Here is a 27233-nt window from a genome sequence, read left to right as displayed (position 1 = left end):
TGGTGCCTCAGCCCGGTGTTGCGAGGCTCTACCGGTCACTTGCTAGATGGTGCTGTGTGACTCCCTTGAGGTAGTGGTTGGTCGTGGTATAGCTCAGACAGATGTTATGTTGTTGTGACGCCAGTGCCGGTTGGGCACACAGGTATGATGGCACACCTGCTTTTAGTTTAATAAGGCTGGCTATACCCTTTCCCCTGTGGTCAGTAACCTGCCGGGCTGTTTGGGGTCCCTTGGGCGCTTATCGCGTTAGTCCGGAGTGGAGTTGTGACCCACCTGGACTATTGGCACTGCCACCCACAGAAAGGGGAGATGACCCAAGGAAGCTGCAAAGGCTGTGTCGGTGTCGACGAAGAATCTCAGAGTCCCGTTACAATAAATAGACTTTTCTTTACTGGAGAAATACTTGTTACAGAAATACAATATACTATTAATTTGATTAGATACTTTAGACTCTGGAGACAGGATCTGTGTTGAAAGCTTAGTGTGGAATGCAGTCGTGCTGACTGAGTTGCGTGCTGAGAGGTAGAAGAGTTCAGAGAAGTAGAGAGGAGAATGTCGAGAGAGTCCCAATGCAAAGTAGTACTGTGCTCTGCCAGAAATTGAGAATTAGAATATAGAATACTTGTTTAGAATACTTGTGACCGTGTTTTAACTCTTTGGTCTTTGCACCACCTTATGCCCACCAGTGTCGGGTGACCCGTCCTAGAGGGTGACACAAGCCCCAGACCTTGTTACCTGGGATGAGCAGAGTGGTCAGAATTTTCTGGTTACACCCGCACTGCGAGTTAGAGTGCATAGGATTCTAGAAACTTTGCTCTATCCGGATCAGTTCCTATCTTCTTTGGATACTATCCTGCACTGTTAGACTGGTTCTCGGCGTGGGCTGGGATGATCCCGGACTTGTCCTCCCCAAGAGTAGCTTAACACTGCATAGTGTGTAGAAATATAGCTTTTAACCCTTTGAGAACCAGGCCCAAAATGACCCAGTGGACCGCGCAAATTTTGATCATTGCGCTTTCGTTTTCCCCTCCTCCCCTTCTAAGAGCTCCAGCACTTTCAGTTTTCTATCTACAGGCCATGTAATGGCTTGTTTTTTACAGGAATAGTTGTACTTTGTAATGGCGTCTTTCATTTTACCATAACATGCATGATGGAATTCCAAAATTATTATTTATGAAGATATAAATAGGTGAAATCGTAAAAAAGGATGCAATATGGTAACGTTTGGGGGGTTCCTGTGTCTACGTAATGCACTATATGGTAAAAGCGACATGATACAATTATTCTATAGGTCAGTCCGAACACAACCATATGCAGGTTACACAGATTCTCTAATGTTATATTTTTTTTTATGAAATCCTTTTTTTGGCAATTAGTTAATAATATAATGGCCCTATTGTGACGCTTATAACGGTTTTATTTTTTTACCTATGGGGCTGTATGGGGCGTCATTTTTTCCGCCATGATCTATAGTTTTTATTACTACCATATTTGTGAAGATCGGACGTTTTGATCACTTTTTATGAATTTTTTAATATATATAATGTAACATAAAATGGGTAATCCGCGCACTTTTTTCCCTCTTTTCGTCTATGCCATTCTCTGTTCGCAATACGCTTGTTATACTTTAATAGATCGGACAATTACGCATGCTACGGTATATTATATGTTTATTTGTTTATTTATTTTTATATGTTTTATTTATATAATGGGAAAGGGGGGTGATTTCAACTTTTATTGGGGGAGGGGTTTTGGGGTAGTGTATTGGTGTTTTTAACTTGATCAGTGTTATCGGCGCTCTGCTCATTGAGCCTGCCTGTGCAGGCTCAGTGTAGCAGATCGCCGATCGGACCGCACGGAGGAAGGTGAGAGACCTCCGGCGGTCCGTTTTAACGATCGGAACCCCCGCAGTCACACTGCGGGGTTCCTGATCAGTAAGTGACAGGGGACTACCCCTGTCACTTACACTTACACACTGCGGCCGCGCCCGCCAGCCCCTCCGCTCCCGCTCCCCCGCCGACCCCCTTATAGATGGCTCCCCCCTGTATCCCCCCGTATAGATGGCTCCCCCTGTATTACCCCCTTATAGATAGCCCCCCCTGTATTACCCCCTTATAGATGGCTCCCCCCCGTATTACCCCCTTATAGATGGCTCCCCCCTGTATCCCCCCGTATAGATGGCTCCCCCTGTATTACCCCCTTATAGATGGCTCCCCCTGTATTACCCCCTTATACATGGCTCCCCCCTGCATTACCCCCTTATAGATGGCTACCCCCTGTATTACCCCCTTATAGATGGCTCCCCCCTGTATTACCCCCTTATAGATGGCTCCCCCTGTATTACCCCCTTATAGATGGCTCCCCCCTGTATTACCCCCTTATAGATGGCTCCCCCCTGTATCCCCCCCTGTATAGATGGCTCCCCCCTGTATCCCCCCCCCGTATAGATGGCTCCCCCGCATTCCCCCCTTATAGATGGCTCCCCCCTGTATCCCCCCCTATAGATGGCTCCCCCATATTCCCCCTTATAGATGGCTCCCCCTGTATCCCCCCCCTCGTATAGATGGCTCCCCCCTGTATCCCCCCCTATAGATGGCTCCCCCCTGTATCCCCCCTATAGATGGCTCCCCCTTGTATCCCCCCCTATAGATGGCTCCCCCTGTATCCCCCTATAGATGGCTCCCCCCTGTATCCCCCCCTATAGATGGCTCCCCCCTGTATCCCCCCCTATAGATGGCTCCCCCCTGTATCCCCCCTTATAGATGGCTCCCCCGTATTCCCCCCTTATAGATGGCTCCCCCTGTATCCCCCATATAGATGGCTCCCCCCTGTATCCCCCCTATAGATGCCCCCCCTTTATCCCCCCCTATAGATGGCTCCCCCGTATTCCCCCCTTATAGATGGCTCCCCCCTGTATCCCCCCCCTCTCGTATAGATGGCTCCCCCCCTGTATCCCCCCCTTATAGATGGCTCCCCCCCTGTATCCCCCCCTTATAGATGGCTCCCCCCTGTATCCCCCCCCCTCTCGTAGAGATGGCTCCCCCCCCCCTGTACAGTATCCCCCCCTTATAGATGGCTCACCTCCCCTGTATTCCCCCCTTATAGTTTGCCCCCTGCACAGCAGATAAAAAAAACAAACACCCAACTCACCTACCAGCGCTCCCCCGTCGCTGCTTCCTCTCCTCTTCTGCCCCCGGCTGATGCGTCGCTCCCTGGGGGATTCTCCGGGAGCGCACACATCCGGAAGCTCAGTGTGCGCCCAGACGGGACTTCCGGTACAGGAAACCCCAGCGACGCGCACTGAGGTTCCTGATGCGTGCGCTCCCGGAGAATCCCCCAGGGAGCGACGCATCAGCCGGGGCCGGATTTCCTCTTGCGACCGCAAGAAAGTGCTTGCGGTCGCAAGAGAAGGGGAAGGGGGGGCGCGCAGGGCCGTCTTACCCATTGGGCATGGGAGGCGGCTGCACGGGGACCCTTGCGTCCTAGGGGGCCCCTGCCCGCTGTCACAGCGGGCAGGGGCCCCCTAGGACGCAAGGGCCCCCGGGCAGCCGCCTACCATGCCCAATGGGTAAGACGGCCCTGTTGTCGGGTCACATATCCACCACCCTAGACTTCATTCAGTCATTGGGTTGGATGGTCAACCAAGAAAAGTCTCATTAACGTCCAGCTCAAGTAAAGCTTTTCTTGGGTTACATACTGGACACTCAGATCATGATGTTGTCCCTCCCTCCAGAGAGACTCATCAAGCTGAAACAGGCGGTATCCGAGATCAGACACCCACGCCTGGTATCATTACGTCAGCTAGTGAGGGTCTTAGGTCTAATGACCTCTGCCAGCGATGCCGAGCAATGGGTAAAGTGGCACATGAGACTCCTTCAGCAGGAGATACTGTTGAAATGGAACAGAGACCTAGACAGTCAAGACTATCAAGTTAATGTCTCCAAAGAGACGAGATCCTCCCTGGCATGGTGGCTCTCCCTGAACAACGGGAGATCATTCAACTCCCTGGAGTGGTCGGTAATAACTATCGATGCCTCCAGCACGGGTTGAGGGGGCTCACATAAGAGGTTTATGGGAGAAAGGGACTTTGTTCCCTACGGAGAGAATCCTATCCTCCAACCTAAGGGAATTAAAGGCTGCTCGCAATGCCCTCCGGATCTTCAGTCCTCAGATTCAAGGGAGATCGGTCAAGATCATGCAGACAATATGCTGATTGTCTCTTACATCAATCGCCAGGGAGGCACTCGATGTACTCGACTCCGTACCTCTTCTCCTGGAAGCAGGGAGGATCTTTCAGTGGGCGGAACAGAATCTTTACCAGTTGTCGGCAGCTCACATTAGAGGTTGCCACAACGCTTTGGCAGACCAACTAAGTCGGAACATGCCAATCCCAGGACAATGGTCCCTGAACCACAACATCTTTCTCCAGATCACTCGGAGAAGGGGTTATGCATATGTGGACCTAATGGCCACCAGGGAGAATGCCCAAGTGAGTCATTTCTGCTCCCTGTTCAGGTCAGACAGACCATGGAGGCTGGACGCCCTCTCATTCCATTGGGAATTCAAGCTGGGGTACATATTTCCGCCCTTTCCGATGATACCCAAAGTCTTACAGAAGGTGAGGCTGGATCAGGTATCGGTCATATTCATAGGTCCGTTTTGGCCCAGGAGAACTTGGTTCTCCGTACTGATGAACATGGCCTAGAGGGGAATAATGGAAGCTTCTTCGCATTCTCCACTTGCTGTCCCAGAATGACAGGTGGTGTCAGGACCTAGCTTGCCTTCAACTTACAGCCTGGAAATTGACCGCCCCTTACTAATGGGCTCTGGATTATCAGGGGCAGCTATTAATACCCTACCTACAGTCGAGGTCTGCATCCACCAATAGGACCTATCTATGGGTAAAGAGAGCCTTTGTCACATGGTGTGGAAAGAAGGGTATAACCTCTTCTTCTCCCTCTATCCAGATGATTCTGGATTTTCTTCAAGAGGGGTTCGATAAAGGGTTAAAACCAGGCACTCTTACCGTTCATGTGTCAGCCCTGTCGACTTTATGAGGCATTAGATTGTCTCAGAATACCTGAGATTCCTGAAAGCTACAACGAGACTGAGACCCACGGAACCCTAAGTGGGATCTGAACCTGGTACTGGATTACTTATGTAAACCACCCTTTGAGCCTATGTCTTCTGTGGACATTAAATTTGTGTCACTCAAGGTATGCTTTTTAGTAGCAATAACCTCTTCTAATAGGGTGAGTGAGTTACAGGCTTTGGCAGCTTAAGAACCCTACACCATGTTTCTCTAAGATCGGGTCCTGCTAAGAACCCTTCCTAATTTTGCCCCTAAGGTTCCTTCATTCACGAACATAAAACAACAAATCGAGTTGCCTGTGTTCTTTCCGGACCCTTCCAATGAGGAAGAATCAAGACTACATTCTCTTGATGTAGGGAGAGCACTGCATGTCTACCTAGAGCGAACAAGAGACATAAGGAAGGCTGACAATCTGTTCTTGTCTTTTGCAGGAAGGAACAGGGGAGAAAAAGCTTCCAAAGCCACCCTATCCAGATGGATACGGGAAGCTATAACACTCTGTTATGACGAATCTGGCATCCAAGTTCAAGGACCTATTAAAGCTCACTCAACTCGTGCCATGTCAACATCATGGGCAGAGAAAACTGTGTTCCAGTTGATTATATCTGCAGAACCGCATCCTGGAGTTCTTACAATACTTTTGCAAGACATTACCGACTGGATGTTAGATCTTCGGAGTAGCCGAATTTTGGCAGAGAGGTTATAAGTTTTTCAAGTAACCCCCCTTAGTAACTTCTTGCTAAGTCCCCTTACATGCTGCTGCTGCTGCTGAGGAAATGGGGAAAGTGTAATTTCTACTCACCGTAAATTCTCAGCACAGACTACTCTCCTTAAGTAAATAAAAAGTTATGCAGCATACCTTGAGGTTGTTTTCTTTTTTTATCAAGAGCTTTATAATCACACACTGGAGAGAAATCAGTGGGGAGGCTATATAGGCAGGACCATTAGCCTTGATTAATTGACATCATCTGTCCTATATGTGCTCCTGCCTCGGACTACAGGAAAGAGAATTTACGGTGAGAAGAAATTATACTTTATGTCAACTATATTTTATTTGGTGTTTTTTTTTTTTTGTTCTTTACTTTATGCCTTAGTGTTTTCTTGTTTTTTACTACACTTCTGAAAGTATAACATAGGTTTATTGTTACTGTTTTCATTACCGAGATCAGTTGTACTGAAGTCCGGCAGAAATTTTTATTATTGTTATTTAGTATTGTATTGCCCACCAAAAGTTATACAAATCACTAATATACACTTATTACCTGAAATGCACATAAAGTGTTTTTTTCCCTGCACTTACTACTGCATCAAGGCTTCACTTCCTGGATAAAATGGCGATGTCACAACCCGACTTCCAGAGCTGTGCCACTGTGGCTGCTGGAGAGGATGATGGAACAGGCATACTCAGTGTCCCTCTAGTGCCTCCCCCTGCCAGGATCCTCTGCAGCAGCCACAGCTCTGGGAGTCGGGTCGTGACATCACCATTTTATCCAGGAAGTGAAGCCTTGATGCAGTAGTAAGTGCAGGGAAAAAAAGCACTTTATGTGCATTTCCCTTAATAAGTGTATATTGGTTATTTGTTTAACTTTTAGGGGCCAATATAATACTTTAATAAAAATTTTCACCAGACTTCTCCTTTAAAATTTCCTATGTAAGGGTATATTTACACTGAGTAAAACAGACAGAATCCCGCCTGTCTGTGTCCACTGTCACATCTGGTGGTAACGCACGGAATCTCATTGGGACATGTAAGTTTTTAAGTATATATAAATGGGTTTGTTATTCATGTGTTGTTGTAAAGGCTTGAGAAAGGTGGCAGATTTGCTACGGAAACGCGTCACCTCGTTATTGATTAAACTGTTTCCATTTTGGACCTCGGTGCTGAATTATTTATACACCTGCTTGGAGGGGGTTTATTGGCTGGTCCTGTACTCAGAGTGAGTACTAACTGTGTTTATGAATTGATTTCACTGATTCTACAATATACTATACTATTTTGAGCGCGATTCCACTCTTTTTTACTACCACTGTCTATCTGAAGCATCTGTAGTTTATGGGACGTGGGAATAATCCCTTAGAAGTTATAAGTGCTACAGAACGTGGATATATTCATAAGTAAAGATACTTTACTATCTGGATGCATTTGTGTTGCTTTCTGTCTCCTATGTCAGATCACTCTGTTATGAGTGCAGAGTGTAGGTGTCTGCTATGACATCACTCATGGTCAAATGCATGCTGTCATAAGTGACTGCTGAGGTCATCAAGGTTCAGAAACATCAGAAAAAAATCTTTGTCATCATCATGTGACCAGAGGAGGAGGAGGTGGAGGGAGGGAGTGGAGTCATGTGACCAGAGGAGGAGGTGGAGGGAGGGGAATCATGTGACCAGAGGAGGTGGAGGGAGGGGAGTCATGTGACCAGAGGAGGTGGAGGGAGAGGAGTCATGTGACCAGAGGAGGATGGGGCAGGACACAGATGCTGGGGGTGTAGTAGGAGGGGATGCAGCTATTGAATGAAATGCAGATGGGAGGGAGGAGGAAGAGGTGGCAGAGAACTACTCCCTCCCCCACCAGGAAGTGTTAGTGCACAATGAGGAGGAGAGGAGACAGAAAGCAACATAAACACAGCCAGGTAGTGACGTATCTTTAGTTATGTATATATCCACTTTCTGTGGCACTTTTATGACCTCTTAATGTCTGAGATAACCCATTTAAGGGAATGTACAGCTGCAGGGTTGCCTTATAATTTGGGATTATTTGTAGATCGTAACCCCTTGTGGACAGGGTCCTCTATTTCTATGTACCAGTCTGCCATTAACCTTATTCATGTAATGTGTTTTGATTTTGTAATGTTCTGTCTGTCACCCCCTATTGCTTGTAGAGCGTTCTGGAATCAAGGGCGCTTTAAAAATAAATAATAATATAAAGTGGAGGGAAATGATGGATGTGGAATAGGTCCTTCTGTAGGCCAACTCAGTATTGGAAACTGATACTACTGCTGCTAATGTCTAGGGATGATTAGATATATAGCCGCCTCCGGGAAGATTAGATCCAGCTGCTGTATGTGGTGCACTGCACTATGGAACCTGTATAGAGGGATTAGTACTATAATTATTAGCCTGTAGTTACTATGTGTCAGGGATGGCTGACTACTGAACTTTACATAGATAGCTATCATAAGATCAGAAGTCTTCTATATGGAAGTAATCCCCCTGTCTGCTGGTATCAGTAGTTCTTTATAATTCACAATTAGTGAGACACTATACTTCTTGGAAGATAAGATTTCATTACATCTCGTTTTCTCTCAGGTTTGAAAGAATATAGAGCTTTTCATCAGTGACTTCAGGAAGATGGAGAAGGAGAGGGAGCAGATTGCAGGGAGGATATTAGACCTCACCCTAGAGATAATCTACTGGATAACTGGAGAGGTGAGAGTCTCACATGACGTCCCTTGTATCTCTAGTAATAAAGCAGGTAAATGACTGGAGGGGAAGGATTGTTAGACTCTCTGTAGTGATCAGTGTCACCATACACAGGATTACACAGTAGTGAAGAAGGGGTCTGGTGAGTGTGTGACGCCCCCTGGTGTCAGGTCAGGAGGCTGGAGCAGGACCCAGAGCCCCATCACCGAGCCTCCACCTCAGTCACTGATACATGAGCAGAAGATTCTAGAACTTACCTCCAGGATCACTGAGCTGCTGACTGGAGAGGTGAGCAATGCTGCTGGGAATGCTGGGACATTATACAATAACACCAAGGGGTGAGGGGTCTGGGGGATAATTGTATCATTGTCTGTGTCAGGTTCCTATAAGGTGTCAGGATGTCTCTGTCTATTTCTCCATGGAGGAGTGGGAGTATATAGAAGGACACAAGGATCTGTACAAGGATGTCATGATGGAGGATCAGCAGTCCCTCACATCACCAGGTAAGAGGAGAGGAAACACTAGGGTTATGGATCTCCTGGATCCTCCATCATCTGATCATCACATATATACAATGTATTCAGTCACTGTGAATATTTCCTATAGATGGATCCAGTAGTAGAAATCCACCAGAGAGATGTCCCAGTCCTCTATATGCCCTGGATTGTAAAGAGGAGGAGGAAGATATCCCGCTGGGTCATCAGGTACATGACTTATGGACCTGATCATTTTTGTCTCTAGAAATGTTTAACCATTTACTGGGAATAAAGTAAAATTAATTCCTTTTTTGTATTTTTCCCAGACCTATAATGTGGGATTTGTGGGGGAAAGTTGTGGAGGAACAGCAGGTGAACAGGAAAAGAACATATCAGTGCCAGAGAACGGTAAGACTATATTTTGTAGGATAAAATGACATGATCAGCCAACAAACAAGCAAACTCCAGTGATTATTTCCTATAGATGGATCCAGTAGTAGAAATCCACCAGAGAGATGTCCCTGTCCTCTATATCCCCAGGATTGTAAAGAGGAGGAGGAGGAAGATATCCCGCTGGGTCATCAGGTACATGACTTATGGACCTGATCATTTTTGTCTCTAGAAATGTTTAACCATTTACTGGGAATAAAGTAAAATTAATTCCTTTTTTGTATTTTTCCCAGACCTATAATGTGGGATCTGTGGGGGAAAGTTGTGGAGGAACAGCAGGTGAACAGGAAAAGAACATATCAGTGCCAGAGAACGGTAAGACTATATTTTGTAGGATAAAATGACATGATCAGCCAACAAACAAGCAAACTCCAGTCGGCAACCCTATTACACAGGGTGTAGTAACTTATCTAGCCAATAATAACTATGTAATAGGGCCCTCAAGGTGGTACTAGATTGTGCCCCCCCTCCCCCGGTGATCTGTTCATCACATATATACAATGTATTCAGTCACTGTGATTATTTCCTATAGATGGATCCAGTAGTAGAAATCCACCAGAGAGATCTACCCGATCTCTATATCCCCAGGATTGTATAGAAGAAGAGGAGGATATCCCACTGGATCATCAGGTATATTATTGTGGACATGATCATTATTAGCAGCCACATCTGCACCAGTGCTTTTCAAACAGTGAGGCGCCCCCTAGTTGCTGGTGAGGCACAGTTGAGGGAGTTTTCACAAAAGTTACTTTAAGCTGCACAATCCTTTCCCAGGCTGTAACAATCTCTGCTTTAGGAACATTATTGACTTAGTGCTTACTATTGATTTTGTGCTTATAGAGTTTAGGAGACTGAGCAATAGTTTTATTCTTGCATGGACTTCCACCACAGATGGTAAGGCCCAGGCATCGCTCCGTTGGCGGAGGCCCCTGTGCAAAATGTTTGAGAAGCAGATTTAGGCACCAGGGTCGATGTTCATTCTATTTGTGTTCTTTTCTTTTCCTAACTATAGGAACAGAATAAATGGGTTTTAGCAGAGTGGGATATTCACAGATAAATTTCCCCATAGTGTCTTTTCTAGACAAACAATAAACTTTAAGTGAATAAGCACCGTGGTTGACAAGCAAGTGAGATAAAACTCACTTTTAATCAATATATCAGCACAAAAAATATTCTAAGTGACAGTAAGCATACATATAGTTCCTACAGCTGCAGCAGTTACAGGACGAAGGCCCACCGAGGTATGTTTGGTAGTGGTAACAGTGGGCCTGCACCTCTATGGACCACCTGTTATGGCCATCCCCCTGGCCAGGCCGGGCTGACCCTACATTACTGGAATAAATACTGTTGTATTGATAACACCTAATATCTAGTGTGACATGTATCGTAGTGTACAAATGTATAGCCTGTAATTGTGTCTTCAAGGGCAGTGAGTAATGGTAAGTAATGCCTCCTGCCTCGGACAGTAATTTAAAGATACCCTGTCACAGGTGGGTTGTTCATGGCCCTGTCTCGTCTGCCGATGCATTTCCCCCTGTAGATGGCACTGGGTTCTTCAGGGAATACACCGGTCAGTTTTACTGAGATGTAGTGCAGGCTTGTGAATGAGTGAGGTAGTCACTGATACATTTGAGTCTGTTCTCCTTCCCATAGGGTTCCCTGGCCCAGGTTAGTATGAGAGTACGTATAGTTCACATAGCACTTGTATAGCCAGGATATAGGGAAAGATGAAGGTGCGTGCAATCCGTATAGGCAATATGTGTATAGATAGATGAATCTCTAAGGGTGCATTCACACGTACAGGATCTGCAGCAGATTTGATGGTGCAGATTTGATGCTGTCTTTAGTTATTCATATGAAATCTGCTGTGGATCCACAGCGTGTGAATCTACCCTAGAAAGGTTCTTCTTGGTGGAGGGTATGCCCGATGCACTGATGTATCTATGGACCTCCCTGTGATGCCTGATGTACAAGGTCGCTGATGACATCCTTGCTCTGATGAGCTGGTGGATGGCGTCCCTGCGTGTATGATGGCATCCAGGCTGTGATGGTTTGGGGCACTACCTGGGTATAGGGTAAACTAAGTTTTGTGTTTTTTTTTTTTTTTTTTTTTTTCAGGTCCATAATGTGGGATTTGTGCAGGAAAGTTATGGAGGAAAACTGAGGGGTCAGGAAGAGCCCATATCAATGTTTAAGAATGGTAAGACTTTATTTTGCAGGTTAAAATGATGCGATTAGAAAACAAATTGGCCACCGTCCCTGTTGCACAGGGTGTAATACCCTATTCAGCCAATAATTACCCTGTAATAAGGCGTTTAGTGTCAATGTGGTCTAGGGGTCTATACCACTTCTTTTGTGTTAATGGGGTTCATGTAACAGTCTTAAAGGTGTAGTATTCTGCCCTTATGATGTGAATTTATTATCGATGTATATAATTTATATAGAGGGCAATTGGTTTAAGAACAGTGAGAACATTTTAAAGCAAATCAGGTACATTCGCTTTAGGTATTGCCCATGTATGGAATGGTGCTGGCGCAGGGAAGCCGGTGCTGCGGTCCTTTTTTTGAACCGCGGTCTGGTTCCCTTGTACAGCACCGTTCTATTGAATCTAATAGAGCGCCGTCATAGAAGGGCGGGGGTTTCCTCCCACTGGAGTAAGGCTGGCCCGCCTTCAGTGCTTCACCCCTGGCCCGTTGCGGTTCAAAAAAAGGCACCACTCTATACATGGGTAATACTTATTTAATGGTACATTCGCTTTAAAACCTAAAGGATAAGGAATTTCTGCTGGCGCTTCATCTAGGAGTTTGTGCAGTACGAATTATATATGGGCTTTTGTAAGACATATACTGTGTATATACCACCTGTGCATATAGAATGAAAAATACAATTGATTGTATGTTTTTGACACACTTCAGTTTTATACTTTTGATGCATGACTTCATTTCTTAGATAATAACATATCTATCTCTCCCTTTTCAGAAGAAGACAACACAAAAAACTCAGATGAAAATCTCCTGTTATCTCCCTGCTGTGAAATAGAAGATGATCAATTACAGAATGGCAAAAAAACAACTGGACATAAAAGTGTTGCAAGTTCTGAATGTGGGAAACCTTCCTTGAAGAAATCTTATCTCCCCAAGCAACAGAGAATTCCCACAAATGAAAGACCATTGCAGTGCTCAGAATGGGGAAAATATGTTCATGAGAAATCACATCGAGGAAGTCATCGGAGAATTCACACAGGGGAGAAGCATTTTAACTGTTCAGAATGTGCAAAATCTTTTCGTCTGAATTCAGATCTTGTTAGACATCAAAGAACTCACACAGGGGAGAAGCCATTTTCATGTACAGAATGTGGAAAATCTTTTCGTCTAAAATCAAATCTTATGGGACATCAGACAACTCACACTAGAGAGAAGCCGTTTTCGTGCTCAGAATGTGGGAAATGTTTTAGCAAGAAATATGTCCTTGTTATTCATCATAGAACTCACACAGGGGAGAAGCCGTTTGTATGTTCAGAATGTGGGAAATCTTTTTGTCTAAAATCAGATCTCGTTAGACATCAGAGAACTCACACAGGAGAGAAGCCATATTCATGTACAGAATGTGGGAAATCTTTTAGTCAGAAATCAGATGCTGCTAAACACCACAGAATTCACACAGGGGAGAAGCCGTTTTTATGTTCAGAATGTGGGAAAAGTTTCAGCCAGACATCAGGACTTGTTAAACATCAGAGAATTCACTCAAGGGAGAAGCCATTTCCATGTTTAAACAAGTGGGAAATGTTTTCTTCACAATTCACATAGTTAAGACACTCACACTCGGGTGGAGCCATTTTCGTGCTCAGAATGTAGCAAAGAATTAAGTAGCAAATGATATATTATTGTTGTTAAGGAGGACCAATTTTCAAATGAAGGGTCTGGATAATAAATAGTAAAGAGTGAATCAGAAATAATCTAATTTTGCCTATCCATCTGTTAACCCCTTAAGGACAGAGCCAATTTCGATTTTTGCGTTTTCGTTTTTTCCTCCTTGTGCATCAAAGCCATAGCACTTGCATTTTTCCACCTAGAAACCCACATGAGCCCTTATTTTTTGCGTCACTAATTGTACTTTGCAATGACAGGCTGAATTTTTGCATAAAGTATACTGCGAAACCAGAAAAAAATTCAAAGTGTGGTGAAATTGGAAAAAAAAACGCATTTTGTTTATTTGGGTGAAAATGTGTTTTTACGCCATTCGCCCTGGGGTAAAATTGACTTGTTATGCACGTTCGTCAAGACGATATATAACATGTATAACTTATATTGTATCGGATGGCCTGTAAAAAATTCAAACCATTGTCAACAAATATATGTCACTTAAAACCGCTCCATTCCCAGGCTTATAGCGCTTTTATCCTTTGGTCTATGGGGCTGTGTCAGGTGTCATTCTTTGCGCCATGATGTGTTCTTTCTATCGGTACCTTGATTGCGCATATACGACTTTTTGATCGCTTTTTATTACAATTTTTCTGGATTTGATGCGACCAAAAATGCGCAATTTTGCACTTTGGGATTTTTTTGCGCTTACGCCGTTCACCGTACGAGATCAGGAATGTGATTAATAGTTCGGGCGATTACGCACGCGGCGATAGCAAACATGTTTGTTTATTTATTTGTTTACTTTTATTTATAACCTGGGAAAAGGGGGGTGATTCAGACTTTTATTAGGGGAGGGGGCTTTTTATTGACAACAACACTATATATTTTTTTTTTACACATATACTAGAAGCCCCCCTGGGGGACTTCTAGTATATACACTTTGATCTCTCATTGAGATCTCTGCAGCATAGATATGCTGCAGAGATCCATGAGATCGGCACTCAATTGCTTTCGGCTGCTGCAGCCGGAAGTAAACAAGTGCCGAGCCAGGGACGGCGCTATCTTGGAGCGGTCCCCGGCCGGCTTCAGAAACGGAGATCGCTCCTCCAGGATAACATCCCGGAGGAGCGATCTCCGCCACTAGACACCAGGGAGACGCTGGATCCGGTAATCGGATGCAGCTGTTATGTTTGACAGCTGCATCTGATTACTGTATTAGCGGGCACGGCGATCGGACCGTGCCCGCTAATACCTACGGTCCCGGGTTACAAGCGGCACCCGGGACCGCCGCGGTTCAGAGCGGGGTCGCCGTGCGGCCCCGCTCTGAACGCCCTTACCGGCAATAGGGCGTATTGCCGTTAAGGGGTTAAGGATGTGATATTTTGTATATTTAGTGCAGCCATTACAATATGGCGTTGACCTTCTAAACATGTAGAGATGTTTACATTCCTTAACCCTTAGAGGACCGGGCCAATTTAAATTTTTGCATTTTCGTTTTTTCCTCCTTGTGTTTAAAAGGCCATAGCACTTGCATTTTTTTCACCTAGAAACCCACATGAGCCCTTATTTTTTGCGCCACTAATTGGACTTTGCAATGACAGGCTGAATTTTTGCATAAAGTACACTGAGAACCAGAAAAAAATTCAAAGTGTGGTGAAATTGAAAAAAAAAAAAGCATTTCTTTTATTTGGGGGGTTTGAGTTTTTACGCCGTTCGCCCTGGGGTAAATCTGACTTGTTATGTTCCTCAAGTCCTTACGATTAAAAACATAAAATCGCTCCATTCTCAGGCTTGTAGCGCTTTTATCCTTTGGTCTATGGGGCTGTGTGAGGTGTCATTTTTTGCGCCATGATGTTTACTTTCTATCGGTACCTTGATTGCGCATATACGACTTTTTGATCGCTTTTTATTACAATTTTTCTGGATTTGATGCAACCAAAAATGCGCAATTTTGCACTTTGGGATTTTTTGGTTTGGGCGATTACAGACGCGGCAATAGCAAACGTTTATTTATTTATTTGTTTATTTTTATTTATAACATGGGAAAAGGGGGTGATTCTGACTTTTATTAGGGGAGGGGGCTTTTTACTAATAATTACACTTTTATCTTTACTTTTACACATATACTAGAAGCCCCCATGGGGGACTTCTAGTATATGCACTCAGATCTCTCATTGAGATCTTTGCTGTATAGTTATACAGCAAAGATCAATGAGATCGGCACTCGTTTGCTTTCGGCTGCTGCAGCCGAAAACAAATGAGTGCCGAGCCGGGGACAGCGCCATCTTGGAGAGGTCCCCGGCCGGCAGCAGGTACAGAGATCGCTCCTCCGGGACAACGTCCGGAGGAGCGATCTCCCCACTATACCACCACCGATCATCTGCAGCCGGTAATCGTAGGCAGCTGTCATCTTTGACAGCTGCCTCCGATTACCTGATTAGCGGGCACGGCGATCACACCGTGCCCGCTAATAGCCGCAATCCCGGGCTACATGCAGCACCCGGGATCGCGGCGGTTCAGAGCGCGGCCCCGCTCTAAACGCGGGGGGCGCCCCTGGACGTACGGGTCGCCTAAGGGTTAAAGCTTACGTTAGTAATCACTAGTGCTAAGTAACTAACTCTTTTTGTACCCCAGCCAAAAAAGTACTAACACGAGCCTTGGTAGAAGAGCACACGCCCCAGGATATATATACTGGCTGCCATCTTTGAATAAAGGAGATCCACCTTAACCATCAATGTGTCAGGGTGTTTGATTCTCAGTGCGCACTATAAGGCTATGTTCACACAACGTAAAGCTACGGCCGTAGTTCTCGACGCAGAACTACGGCCGTAGTTTTGCGTTGTGGAACAATTCCTTATGTGCAATGGGATCCAGGCCGGAGCGTACACACATCGTACACGCTCCGGCCGGGAGCCCATACGGCGCTGGAACAAAACTGGAATTCACTGAATTCCGGCCGCAGAAAGACCTGTCAGTTCACACAGTGAAGTGAGCGGCTCCGGCCGCTTGCTTCACTGTGCGCTATGGGAAGCTCTGATGTGGGCGCGCCCTGATGCGCCCGCATCAGAGCTCTGCGGCCGAAGAGATCATCTGGCCGGTACTTAGGGGTAGTGCGGCGCTAAAAAATTATTCCCAGAATAACACACATTTCAAAGTTATACAACTTTGTAATGTATGTTATGTCTGTGAATCGTCCCCTTCCCGTGTCCCACCACCCCCACACGTGTACCCGGAAGTGTGTGGTGCATTATACATTACCTGATCCGTGTCGAGGGCCGTCCGCCATTTTGTGCCAAACGTCATCTTCGGACGCACAGCCGAATCCCTGCCGCTGTCCCCCCTCCGCCGCGTCATAACTGTGCTCAGCCGCGATTGGCTGAGCACAGTTGTGACACGGCGGAGGAGGGACGGCAGCAGGGATTCGACCGTGCATCCAAAGATGACGTTTGGCACAAAATGGTGGATGGCTTAGCCACATACTAATGATTTTACATCTTCTAAGCCTCCAAGCCCAATTCACTCAAGTCTGCAGTATTTGCAAAAAGGTCAAGTACACAGTGAAGAGAAAATTTAGCTTTTTGGGGCCCCTGAACCTGATCTTGTACGAGCTGTCTGCCTGATGCTGGAGCCCACGGGCAGGGACTCCGTGGTGCCATTTCTTTGGCTCGGCAGGGCACCTCACCCCTCTGCTCCACCCTCCTGCTTGCCTCCTCCGTTGGCACTTGTGCTGGCTGAGTGAAATTTAAAGGGGCGGTACACCTTTAATTGGTTACTGCACTATGCACTCCCCTATAAATGCTTGACCCTGCCCTGACCTTCCTGTTGGTGCCTCTACATACAAACTTCTAGGGTTGCCGCCCTCCTGCCCATGGTTCTGGCCATGAGTCCTGCTGCGATCCTGCCTGCCCACGTGTTTATATGTGCACCTTACCTGCCTCCGCTAGAAAGCCAAGTCAGGGTCAGCGACCTGGAGGTCACCTACTGCAGCAAGTGCAATCTTGCAGATGCCTCCCGCTCATGCAGGTGTAGAGAGTTCATCTGCCGCCAGAGAAAAGAATTCAGACCAAACTAATTCCACCTGAACATCCCTGAGCTCCCACAGCAGTTGTTGAAGGGGTTATCCACCTAAGAGCAAATGGTAGCTGGTCTTACTCACCAAGTCCCCCTGAGCATTTTGTACCATTTCCTGTCTTTCTAGCTGCTGCCATTCCTGAGTTACAAGTCTTTCTAAAAGCCAATCTATAACCAAGATAGGAAACTATTTTTCCCATAATGCATCTCCCTGATTAGTCTGTTTGCGTACTCACCCGCTTGCCCGCCAGGATGATTGGTCAAGTCTGTGTCCGTGGGTGTTTTTCTATTACCATCTGGACATGAGTTCCACAGGATTATTTCCATTCTTCATAGTCTAAGGGCGTCATCCTCATCCTCCGTTTTCTCTGTCTACTTCCTCCAAGGTACCTGCCATGGACGAATTGGTCAGAGATTTTGCGTCAATTTGGGTACAGACACACCAATCCCTGATGTATGAAACCAGTCGGATAAAGTCCGAGGTGGACAAGAAGAGCAGACCTGCCATAACTTCCCCCCCCCCCCCCCCCCCCGTGACAAAGTGTGGTTGTCTGCCAAGTATGTGCAGCTGAATATCCCAAGCTACAAGTTGGGCCCACGGTTCCTTTTTCCATTTATGGTTCTGAAGCGCATAAATCCTGTGGCCTATAAACTCCATACGCCCCCCACCATGCAGATCCTGAACTCTTTCCACATCTTCCTCTTAAATCCGGTGGTCCTCAACCATTTTTCAAGGAAGCTCATCTTTCCTTCTCCGAAAGCCATCTCCTCTGACATCTGTGCTGTCAAGGACATAATGGCCATGAAGACTGTTAGAGGAAGACAGTTCATTCTGGAACTGAACCCAGTGGAACAAAGGTACGGAAAGGATTGGAAGTCTGCCTAGCCCAGATAACAAGGCCTGGGTCTCTTATTATCCGCCTAGGACAGGTAGCCCGCAACTAGAGGGCATAAGGCGGTCAGACTAGAAGTCATCGGTGAGTATTCTCTTATTCTCCACACCTCTACTTTTCCAGAAGAGTACACTTCTACCTTGGACAAGGCTCCTCTGGCAATCCCTATCCTCCACTTTCTTTACTGCTAAACACTTCTTTCTGCAAAGTACCTTCACTCCTCAGCTACCAGCACCTGAACCTCTTGCAAGATTGTATACCTTTTGTATTGCACTGGACTGTATTCTGACCAAAAGTACTTTTCTTGTTTTGTACTACATTCTCCTAATTTAACAGTTCTATTCTACTTGAGTACTGGACTCTGGCCTACTCCTTGTGCACCCATACCCACACACATCTGTACACTTGGGTTAAATCTTTTGGTGTGTTGGTGATCCACAGCACTCCAAGCAGTAAATAAGGTGAATCTGTGATTTATTTCAAATATTCATAGTGCAGCACACCAAAGACGCAATGTTTCAGTGGCTTCTCGCCACCTTTTTCAAGCGTGATAACATGAGGCAACAATGTGTGTGTGTGTGTGTGTGTGTGTATATATATATATATATATATATATATATATATATATATATATATATAATGTGAATACAAATGATTGGTGCATACATAATTACAATAATTACAATTAGAAACACTTGTGATAAGTTAGGTCACATGGGCTTGTCAACTTTGAGATATCGAGATGTTTAAATTGTGAATAAGTGTAATAAAAAGTAACAGTTTGAAAGGTGGATACGATGCCAACTGATAATAGCCATAAAAAGCATAATATACCGTTCAGAGAAAGTTATATACACACAGCTCTGGGGGAATGGAACTCACCACCTGGTCTCAGCTCAGCACCACTATAGCACCTTTATATAAGGAGCAAAAATTATAACCATACATATCATCATCACACTGACCAAATCCTGAATACTGAGAACAATGTTATCAATACTACTGGTACACAAGGGGCAACTATTACCGCCACACCATGACCACTCACATTGCCACCATACTGTTATTGACCAAATCCAGTATACTAAAACGAATAATACAAACAGTACCAGTTTACAAGGGACAAAGATTACCACTAACACCACCACCAAATACAGACTAATACCACCACATACGTGACGTCTGAAGGCAGCTCTGCCATTCAATGGCCGAGGCGGGACCTCGCTACGGCCGCTGATTGGCAGAGCTGCCTTGAGACATCACTTCTCATGCGGCAGCTCTGACCAGGAAGCGGCCACAGGACAGGAGTACTGGGCGGCGCAATCCGGGCACCGGAACAGGGGAGGTAAGTGACCTCTGGCTTCAATTTCCATCCCCTCCCCGGTGATCCTCAAAAATACTCCCCGGCCCGGAGTACCCCTTTAATTGGAACGCAAGCAAACCCCAACATGCAGGGGTGAACTTCACAGACAGCAGCCATTCTGTGAAACAGCTGTGTCACAGAACTACCGCTGTCTTATGCTGAGTTTACACGGAGAGATAATTCGCCCAATCAATAGTTTAATGATTTCGAAGCAACAATTTGGTTTTTATAACGATCAGCTTTTAGACAAATAAATCGTTAAAAAAGTCGTTAGAAAATTCGTAAGAAAAATCATTATTTTTAAGATCGCTTAAGCCCATTTTTGACATAGGGTGAATCTTTGAAAGACTGTTTACACGAAGCGATCTCCGAATTTTTAGCGAATGACGAACGCTGATTTGAGAACATGTTGAAAGATCAAAATGAATGATTTTTCACTCGTCGCTTGATCATTTGCTGTGTTTACACGGAACGATTATCGTTCAAATGCGATCGTTATTGCGAAAATTCGAACGATAACGGTTCCATGTAAATGCAGTATTACAGCGTGTGAACCCAGCCTAGCATTTCAAAAGCAAGCAGGAATGATTGGGACGGGACGGAGATGGTGAACACAGGGTGAGATAGAAGTCCATGGCATATCACGTTCCTCTCAGTCTATGTCTCAGTCTGTCTATCTACCCGTTTATTTAGTGAGAGAGATTTGCATAATTATATATACTCTCACAAAGTAAGATGATACTTATTCCACACAGTGAGCAGTAGGAGTGTGTGCGGAGTCTGGGGCCGGGATGGGAGGACTGGGCGGAGCTCAGAGTGATGGTTATTTCCTTCCCTCTAAGCATGCTGGGTATGGTGGGAGAGGAAGCAGGAAGAGGACCATGTAAAGCATGTAGTGTGCAGTATACAGAGCTGTAACATCACTGGAGGAAGAGGAGGATGAGAGACAGGTACATGGCGAAACCTGACAGCCTATAACTCTACCAGCAGCGACAGCTCAATAACAGCAACACAGGCAAGCTACAATCCAACCAGCACCGACATATACGCAAGGATGGAGAAGAAGAGAGAGCAGATGGCGGGAAGGATATTAGACCTCACCCTAGAGATAATCTACTGGATAACTGGAGAGGTGAGAGTCTCACATGACGTCCCTTGTATCTCTAGTAATAAAGCAGGTAAATGACTGGAGGGGAAGGATTGTTAGACTCTCTGTAGTGATCAGTGTCACCATACACAGGATTACACAGTAGTGAAGAAGGGGTCTGGTGAGTGTGTGACGCCCCCTGGTGTCAGGTCCGGAGGCTGGAGCAGGACCCAGAGCCCCATCACCGAGCCTCCACCTCAGTCACTGATACATGAGCAGAAGATTCTAGAACTTACCTCCAGGATCACTGAGCTGCTGACTGGAGAGGTGAGCAATGCTGCTGGGAATGCTGGGACATTATACAATAACACCAAGGGGTGAGGGGTCTGGAGGATAATTGTATCATTGTCTGTGTCAGGTTCCTATAAGGTGTCAGGATGTCTCTGTCTATTTCTCCATGGAGGAGTGGGAGTATATAGAAGGACACAAGGATCTGTACAAGGATGTCATGATGGAGGATCAGCAGTCACCCACATCACCAGGTAAGAGGAGAGGAAACACTAGGGTTATGGATCTCCTGGATCCCCATCATCTGATCATCACATAAATACAATGTATTCAGTCACTGTGATTATTTCCTATAGATGGATCCAGTAGTAGAAATCCACCAGAGAGATGTCCCCGTCCTCTATATCCCCAGGATTGTAAAGAGGAGGAGGAGGAAGATATCCCACTGGATCATCAGGTACATGAAGCTGATGTTACTGTAAATTATCTATAGCTTTCTTCTATATATAAAGCAGCAGTGCAGTATATGCTATTCTTAGGGTGTTCTTCTATGGAGACCCTCTCTTATACTGAGCAGTTCCTGATTGAGAGATATGAGCAATTCAGATAGAAAACAAAAAAAGACTCAATCAGACTCAATCCAGTCAACTCCCCTTGTATTGTAAGACAGCTTATATGGACATACAGAGTGGGCGTTAACGGCAAAATGTGCGTAAGCAAATTTATATACATTATATTTTAGGTTCATGTAAATAAGAAAAAAACATCTGGTGGGTCTAAGTTTAACTTTATCAATATCTTATAACATGTTTATGGTCTCTCTGGCTGAACATGTCCTTGGTCAGTTCTAAACTTCTTGTGTGAACGAGCAGATGTTTAACATATACATATTGTGGTAAACTTCCTCCTCTGCCCTTCGATCTATAGAATCAATGTGGATAAATGTAAAGTTCTGCAGTGTAAATCAATTACTAACAGCACAATGCCAATCAGCTGCTTCTAAAGCTAAGAGAATCCTGTCATGTACTGTAAGATCCAGTACTGCTGCATAAGACATTAGTACAGCCTCAGTCATAGTGATGAACTTCATTTAGTCCTGAGAGGTGATGTCTACAAATAGTAGAGAGAATACAAGAAATACTGGGAGCAGTCTTTCATAGTAAGGGCACCACAAAAGGAAACAGTGACATGTCACTGACTAATGGAAAGTAGGTGTTATCGCAAGTTGGGGGTTAGAAGGCTTTTTTTTACTACAAAAGCTGTGATGTCAGTGAATGTTAGTGAGCACAGCTGTCCACTTAAAGTGTCACTGTTGTTACAACTTTCAAGTTTGCAATTTACTTTCATTATTTTTTTGTTATCATGCTGTAAAACAAAGCTGAACTTATCAGAAATCCAGGTCCAGTCTCCTGAGGGTATATTCACACGGACGGGCTCGCAGCGAGATTCTCGCTGCGAGCCCGGCAGGTCCTGGAAGTTCCCATACACTACATACTTGCTGCGGTCTAAACGACCGCAGCGAGTATGTAATTATACCGCCCTTAACCCCTTCTGCTCCCCCGCTGTGTATATACTTTACCTGTCCTCGCTGCACGGGTCCGGCGTCCTGCTCTCCCGCCCGGCCAAACAGTGGCTGCGGCTGGGCAACACACTGCAACGTTTGGGCAACACAACAACGTTTAGACCGCAGCAAGTATGTAGTGTATGGGAACTGCCAGGACCTGCTGGGCTCGCAGCGAGAATCTCGCTGCAAGCCCGCCCGTGTGAATATACCCTAAAGGCAGATTATTAAACTTGTGCTGGTTGTTAAAAAACAGGCTAACCACAGGAATTCCGGTTAGTACAGATGTCATGAGCTGACGCTGTGTTGTGCGGCAGTAACCTGCTTTGGCCAGTTAACTATGCCCAATGGTCGGTAACCTCCGGAAATGTTTGGGGTCACTTGGGCACTTGTCACAATAGCCTGGAGTGGTAGCAGAGCCACCCGGGTTGTTGGTACTGTCACTCACAAAAAAGGGGAAATAACCCAAGTATAGGGTGGTTTGTGTGGGTGTAGGTGCTGACAGAGTTGACCAGAGTCCTGTGCATTTAATTAAAAAAAAAACACTTTAATGAAGTAAGACTTCAGTTTAACAGTACATGTGATACATTAGTGCAAATCTTGACACACGACCTTAGTGCTGACACAGAGGAAACCCGTGCCCTGCCCAATGTAGTGAATGTGCTCTGCCGAAGCAGGTGTATAGGTAGAGAGGTAAGAAGATACTCATACTCAAGGATGCCAGTTGTGGCTCTGATCCGCCTTATGCACCCTAGTTGCAAGATACCTGTCCTAGGTGGGTAATACGAGTCCTAGTTGTCAGTTATCTGGGTGTAACAGACTTCCGAGGTTTCCCAGTTGTCCTGCACTGCACTGTAGGATATATAGACTTTTTCAAGGTAGTTTTGTCCTACTGGGATCAGTTCCTCTTTCTTCAGGATACTGCCCTGTACTTTTTTAGAGAAGTTTCTGGTGTGGAAAAGGGTTTTTCTAGGTGGCTTCTCTTCCGTAAGGTAAGCTTAGCACTGCATACTGGTTTTAGGATCTAGTGGGGCAACTTTGGAAGAGAGTAGTGTCTCACACATCCGTCCACTTGGACGTCCAACTATTAACTCCTCCTTTCCTCCCACCAGGAACTAACTTCTCCTACAGGGGCTGAAACTAAACTCTCCTGTGAGTGGTGGGGCTGAATGTGTGTGAAAGAGAAGATACAGGATAGGATAGAGAATAAGCACCTGATTGGCCAGCAAGACAACACATGACAAATGACCCTTGGTGACTTCAGCTGTGCAACAGGTGAAACCAAAGAGTGGTGACACCTAGTGGGGAAAACACAGTACTACATCTCCCACTTGTAAACCTGAGAGTGACTTACAGTACTCAGGTGCTCTAAACTGCACCAGTGGTGGGACACCACACAGAGAGTCACGGCTCACTGTGTCCATCAGTCACAAGACTGGCTTCTCTTTGAGCGCTCAGATAGCCTGGGAAACACAGGACTTCCTGTTTTCTGACTGTTTGAGAAAAAAAGGAAGTGCCGTGTTTTCCATGTTAACTAAAAAAAAAAATTATGAATGTAAACTTGCTTTATATCACATCTACTGTTGATTTAGTTTTTTTTAAAGCTATACCGACAGTGACACTTTATGGATCGGCTCCCATCAGTTCATGTGACATAACATACACATTACTGTAAATATGTAATATACCTGGCTGACTGCTGATCCTGTCTGATCGCCCCTAGAGGAGATCCTCCATCCTCTTCTATTTCTGCAGTTTGGAGGTTTAACCCTCACCTGGATATAAGTTAATCTAAGGTCCCATTTCGTTTTGTCTTATTCCCAGATCCAGAATGTGATATCATTGCAGGAAAGTTATGGAGGAACAACGAGGGGAGCTGAGACCCCCATATCAGTGTCAGAGAATGGTAAGAGCTTTCATACATATTACACATACAGTCCTCTACCAGGATTTATATATTGTATAGATGAATTATGATATATTTACGATATTAATGAGCTGTGGAGCTGCTGTGCATGGTGACAGGTAGAGATGAGCAAATTTACAGTAATAACGAAGCAAGACGCTCCATTATCTCTGTAATCCGTTCATCATCCTGCTGCCTTACAACTGACTGCCGCTCCTTCTTGGGTGCTGGAAGAAGCTGGATCCAGTCCTGGGAAACTTCTTCCAATTTCCCAGGACTGGAGCCAGCTTTTCCTAGCACCTGGGTAGGAGCGGTATGGAGCAGCAGTGAGTTGAAAGGCAGCAGGCCGATGAGCAGATTACAGACATAATGGAGCGTTTAGCTTCGTACTACTGTAAATTTGCTCAACTCCAGTCACAGGTGCCCACCGCTTTCCTTGCTTTTACAGTCTCCGGCTGCTGCTGCAGTGGATTTATAGAACCAATGTTTATCTGCCCCTACCCTGGTAGCGTTCTGATTTCTCCTGTAGATGACTCGGCCTGCTGTGTCTTTCCTGAGTGTTTTTCTGTTGCTTTTTTTTTAAATGCATGTTATTTCTTTATTTCGTTTTCCAGGTGAAGATGGGAAGAGGCCATTCTGCTCTGAATGTGGGAAATATTTTCATAAGAAATCACTTCTTGTTTCTCATCAAAAAACTCACACAGGAGAGAAGCCATTTTCATGTCCTAAATGTGTGAGATGTTTTAGTCTGAAATCAAATCTTGTGAAACATATGAAAACCCACACAGGAGAGAAACCATTTTCATGTCTGGAATGTGGGAAGTGTTTCACTTGGAAAAGAACTCTAGTGGAACATGAGAGAACTCACACGGGAGAGAAGCCATTTTTATGTTCAGAATGTGGACGTTGTTTCACACACAAGTCATCTCTTGTTGAACATCTAAAAACTCACACTGGGCTTAAGCCATTTTCATGCCCAGAATGTGGAAGTTGTTTCACCAAGAAGTCATCTCTTGTTGGACATCTAAAAACTCACACAGGGCACAAACCATTTTCATGTTCAGAATGTAGAAAATCATTTAGTTGGAAATCAGATCTTGTAAAACATCATAGAACTCACACAGGAGATAAGCCATTTTCATGTTCAGAATGTGGAAAATGTTTCACCCAGAAGTCATCTCTTGTTGGACATCTAAAAACTCACACAGGGCAAAAGCCATTTATATGTTCAGAATGTGGAAAATCATTTAATTGGAAATCAGAACTTGCGAAACATCAGAGAACTCACACAGGAGAGAAACCATTTTCATGTGCAGAATGTGGAAAATCATTTAGCCTGGAATCACAACTTGTGCAACATCAGAGAACTCACACAGGAGAGAAGCCATTTTTATGCTTGGAATGTGACAAATGTTTTACTTCAAAATCATGTCTTGTTATACATCAGAGAACTCACACAGGAGAGAAGCCATATTTATGTACAGAATGTGGAAAATCATTTAGTCAGGCATCATATCTTGTGCAACATCACAGAACTCACACAGGAGCAAAACCATATTTATGCTTGAAATGTGGAAAAGGTTTTTCTTCAAAATCACATCTTGTTAGACATCAGGTACTTCACACAGGAGAGAGACCATTTTCATGTTCTGAATGTGGAAAATGTTTTTCTTCAAAATCACATCTTCTTACACATCAGTTTACTCACACAGGAGAGAAGCCATTTTCATGCCCCGAATGTGCAAAGTGTTTTAACAGAAAATCATATCTTACAGTACATCTGAGAACTCACAAAGAGAAGAAGCAATAATTCTGCACTAACTTTTTTAAAGGTTATAGTCAGACATCCTAATAATTTGCCTAGGGAAGTCATTATACTGTTGGGATTGTAGGAGATGTCTCTGTTGTAGAGCTTCAGTGTACGACCTTCTATTTCATGATGCTTCCTAAGTTATAGTCTGTCTGTAATGTTATTCTGCTCTCATATTCATATAAGACATGGAGAGACATGAGTCTATGCTAAGCGATTGGTTGTTAATACTCCGTATGATGAACATTGAGTTCTGAGCAGGAATCCTGTTCGTTAGAATTAGATCCATGTACAGTAACTGTACTGCCCAGCATGGACTTGTGTTTCTTCACCTCAATCTGAAGATCAGGCAGGAGAATAACATTACATATGGCCAGATACAATACGGAAAACCATTACTGCTATATCCAAACTCATCCAAGTTTCTACATGCAAAAAATTCATCTTCATGCAAAAATTCTTCTCTGAGAATAAAGTGTGGAGACTTTTCATTGCTTTGTTTGTATTATTCTTTTTGTATGTCGAATATCCAGACATTATTTTTTATACCTGATACTTGAGAAACTCTCAGGGCCCGTTCACACTGTGCAAAAGTGGCAGAATTTCATACAGCGTCTATGGCGCTGGCTCCGCTTAAAATTCCGCCACTTTTACTCAGTGTTAACGGGCCATACTAAAAATCACATTCTCTAAACACATGTACAGTACATACACAGATACAAATAAAATGGCTAAAACTTTTTAAAAGTCTACAAACAATGTAACAAAGTCTGTCCCATATTCCTAGTAGGGTCTAAGAGACTAAACCAGGTGGAACAGAGACACCAAGCCAACCAACAGTGGCTAAAGCTGATATAGTCAAGCTTCTTGGTAAAGGCATAGCAAACTATGAGTTATCAAGTAAAGCTTACTTGGTGTAATGTTATGCTCCACAAGTGAACTAAAGGAAATAC

At 44.8% G+C, this 27233-nt stretch overlaps 1 protein-coding gene across 4 annotated transcripts in view; it reads left to right on the top strand.

Moving 5' to 3' along the window:
- The window catches only part of LOC138767776 (oocyte zinc finger protein XlCOF6-like), an 83914-nt gene extending 57143 nt beyond the window's left edge, over positions 1–26771 (top strand). Inside the window, exons 1-11 of one of the 4 annotated variants that reach the window (XM_069945550.1) lie at positions 8402–8518; positions 8627–8800; positions 8892–9015; positions 9119–9216; positions 9315–9396; positions 9473–9573; positions 9672–9753; positions 9971–10068; positions 11557–11638; positions 12418–13213; positions 25101–26771. In XM_069945550.1, coding sequence (XP_069801651.1) covers positions 8441–8518; positions 8627–8800; positions 8892–9015; positions 9119–9216; positions 9315–9396; positions 9473–9573; positions 9672–9753; positions 9971–10068; positions 11557–11638; positions 12418–13213; positions 25101–26280 — 2895 coding nt within the window. In that variant the 5' untranslated portion in view covers positions 8402–8440 and the 3' untranslated portion in view covers positions 26281–26771. Of the gene's footprint in view, positions 1–8401; positions 8519–8626; positions 8801–8891; positions 9016–9118; positions 9217–9314; positions 9397–9472; positions 9574–9671; positions 9754–9970; positions 10069–11556; positions 11639–12417; positions 13214–21137; positions 21258–21359; positions 21461–24388; positions 24471–25084 lie in introns of those variants that run through there. The other 3 variants (XM_069945547.1, XM_069945549.1, XM_069945546.1) reach the window with 3 other exon arrangements.
- Positions 26772–27233: the final 462 nt, after the last annotated feature.

The sequence above is a fragment of the Dendropsophus ebraccatus genome, chromosome 11, assembly GCF_027789765.1.
Source record: "Dendropsophus ebraccatus isolate aDenEbr1 chromosome 11, aDenEbr1.pat, whole genome shotgun sequence".
NCBI lineage: Eukaryota > Metazoa > Chordata > Amphibia > Anura > Hylidae > Dendropsophus > Dendropsophus ebraccatus.
The sequence above is the reverse complement of the archived record's forward strand: the minus strand, read 5'-3'. Positions and strand labels throughout refer to the sequence as shown.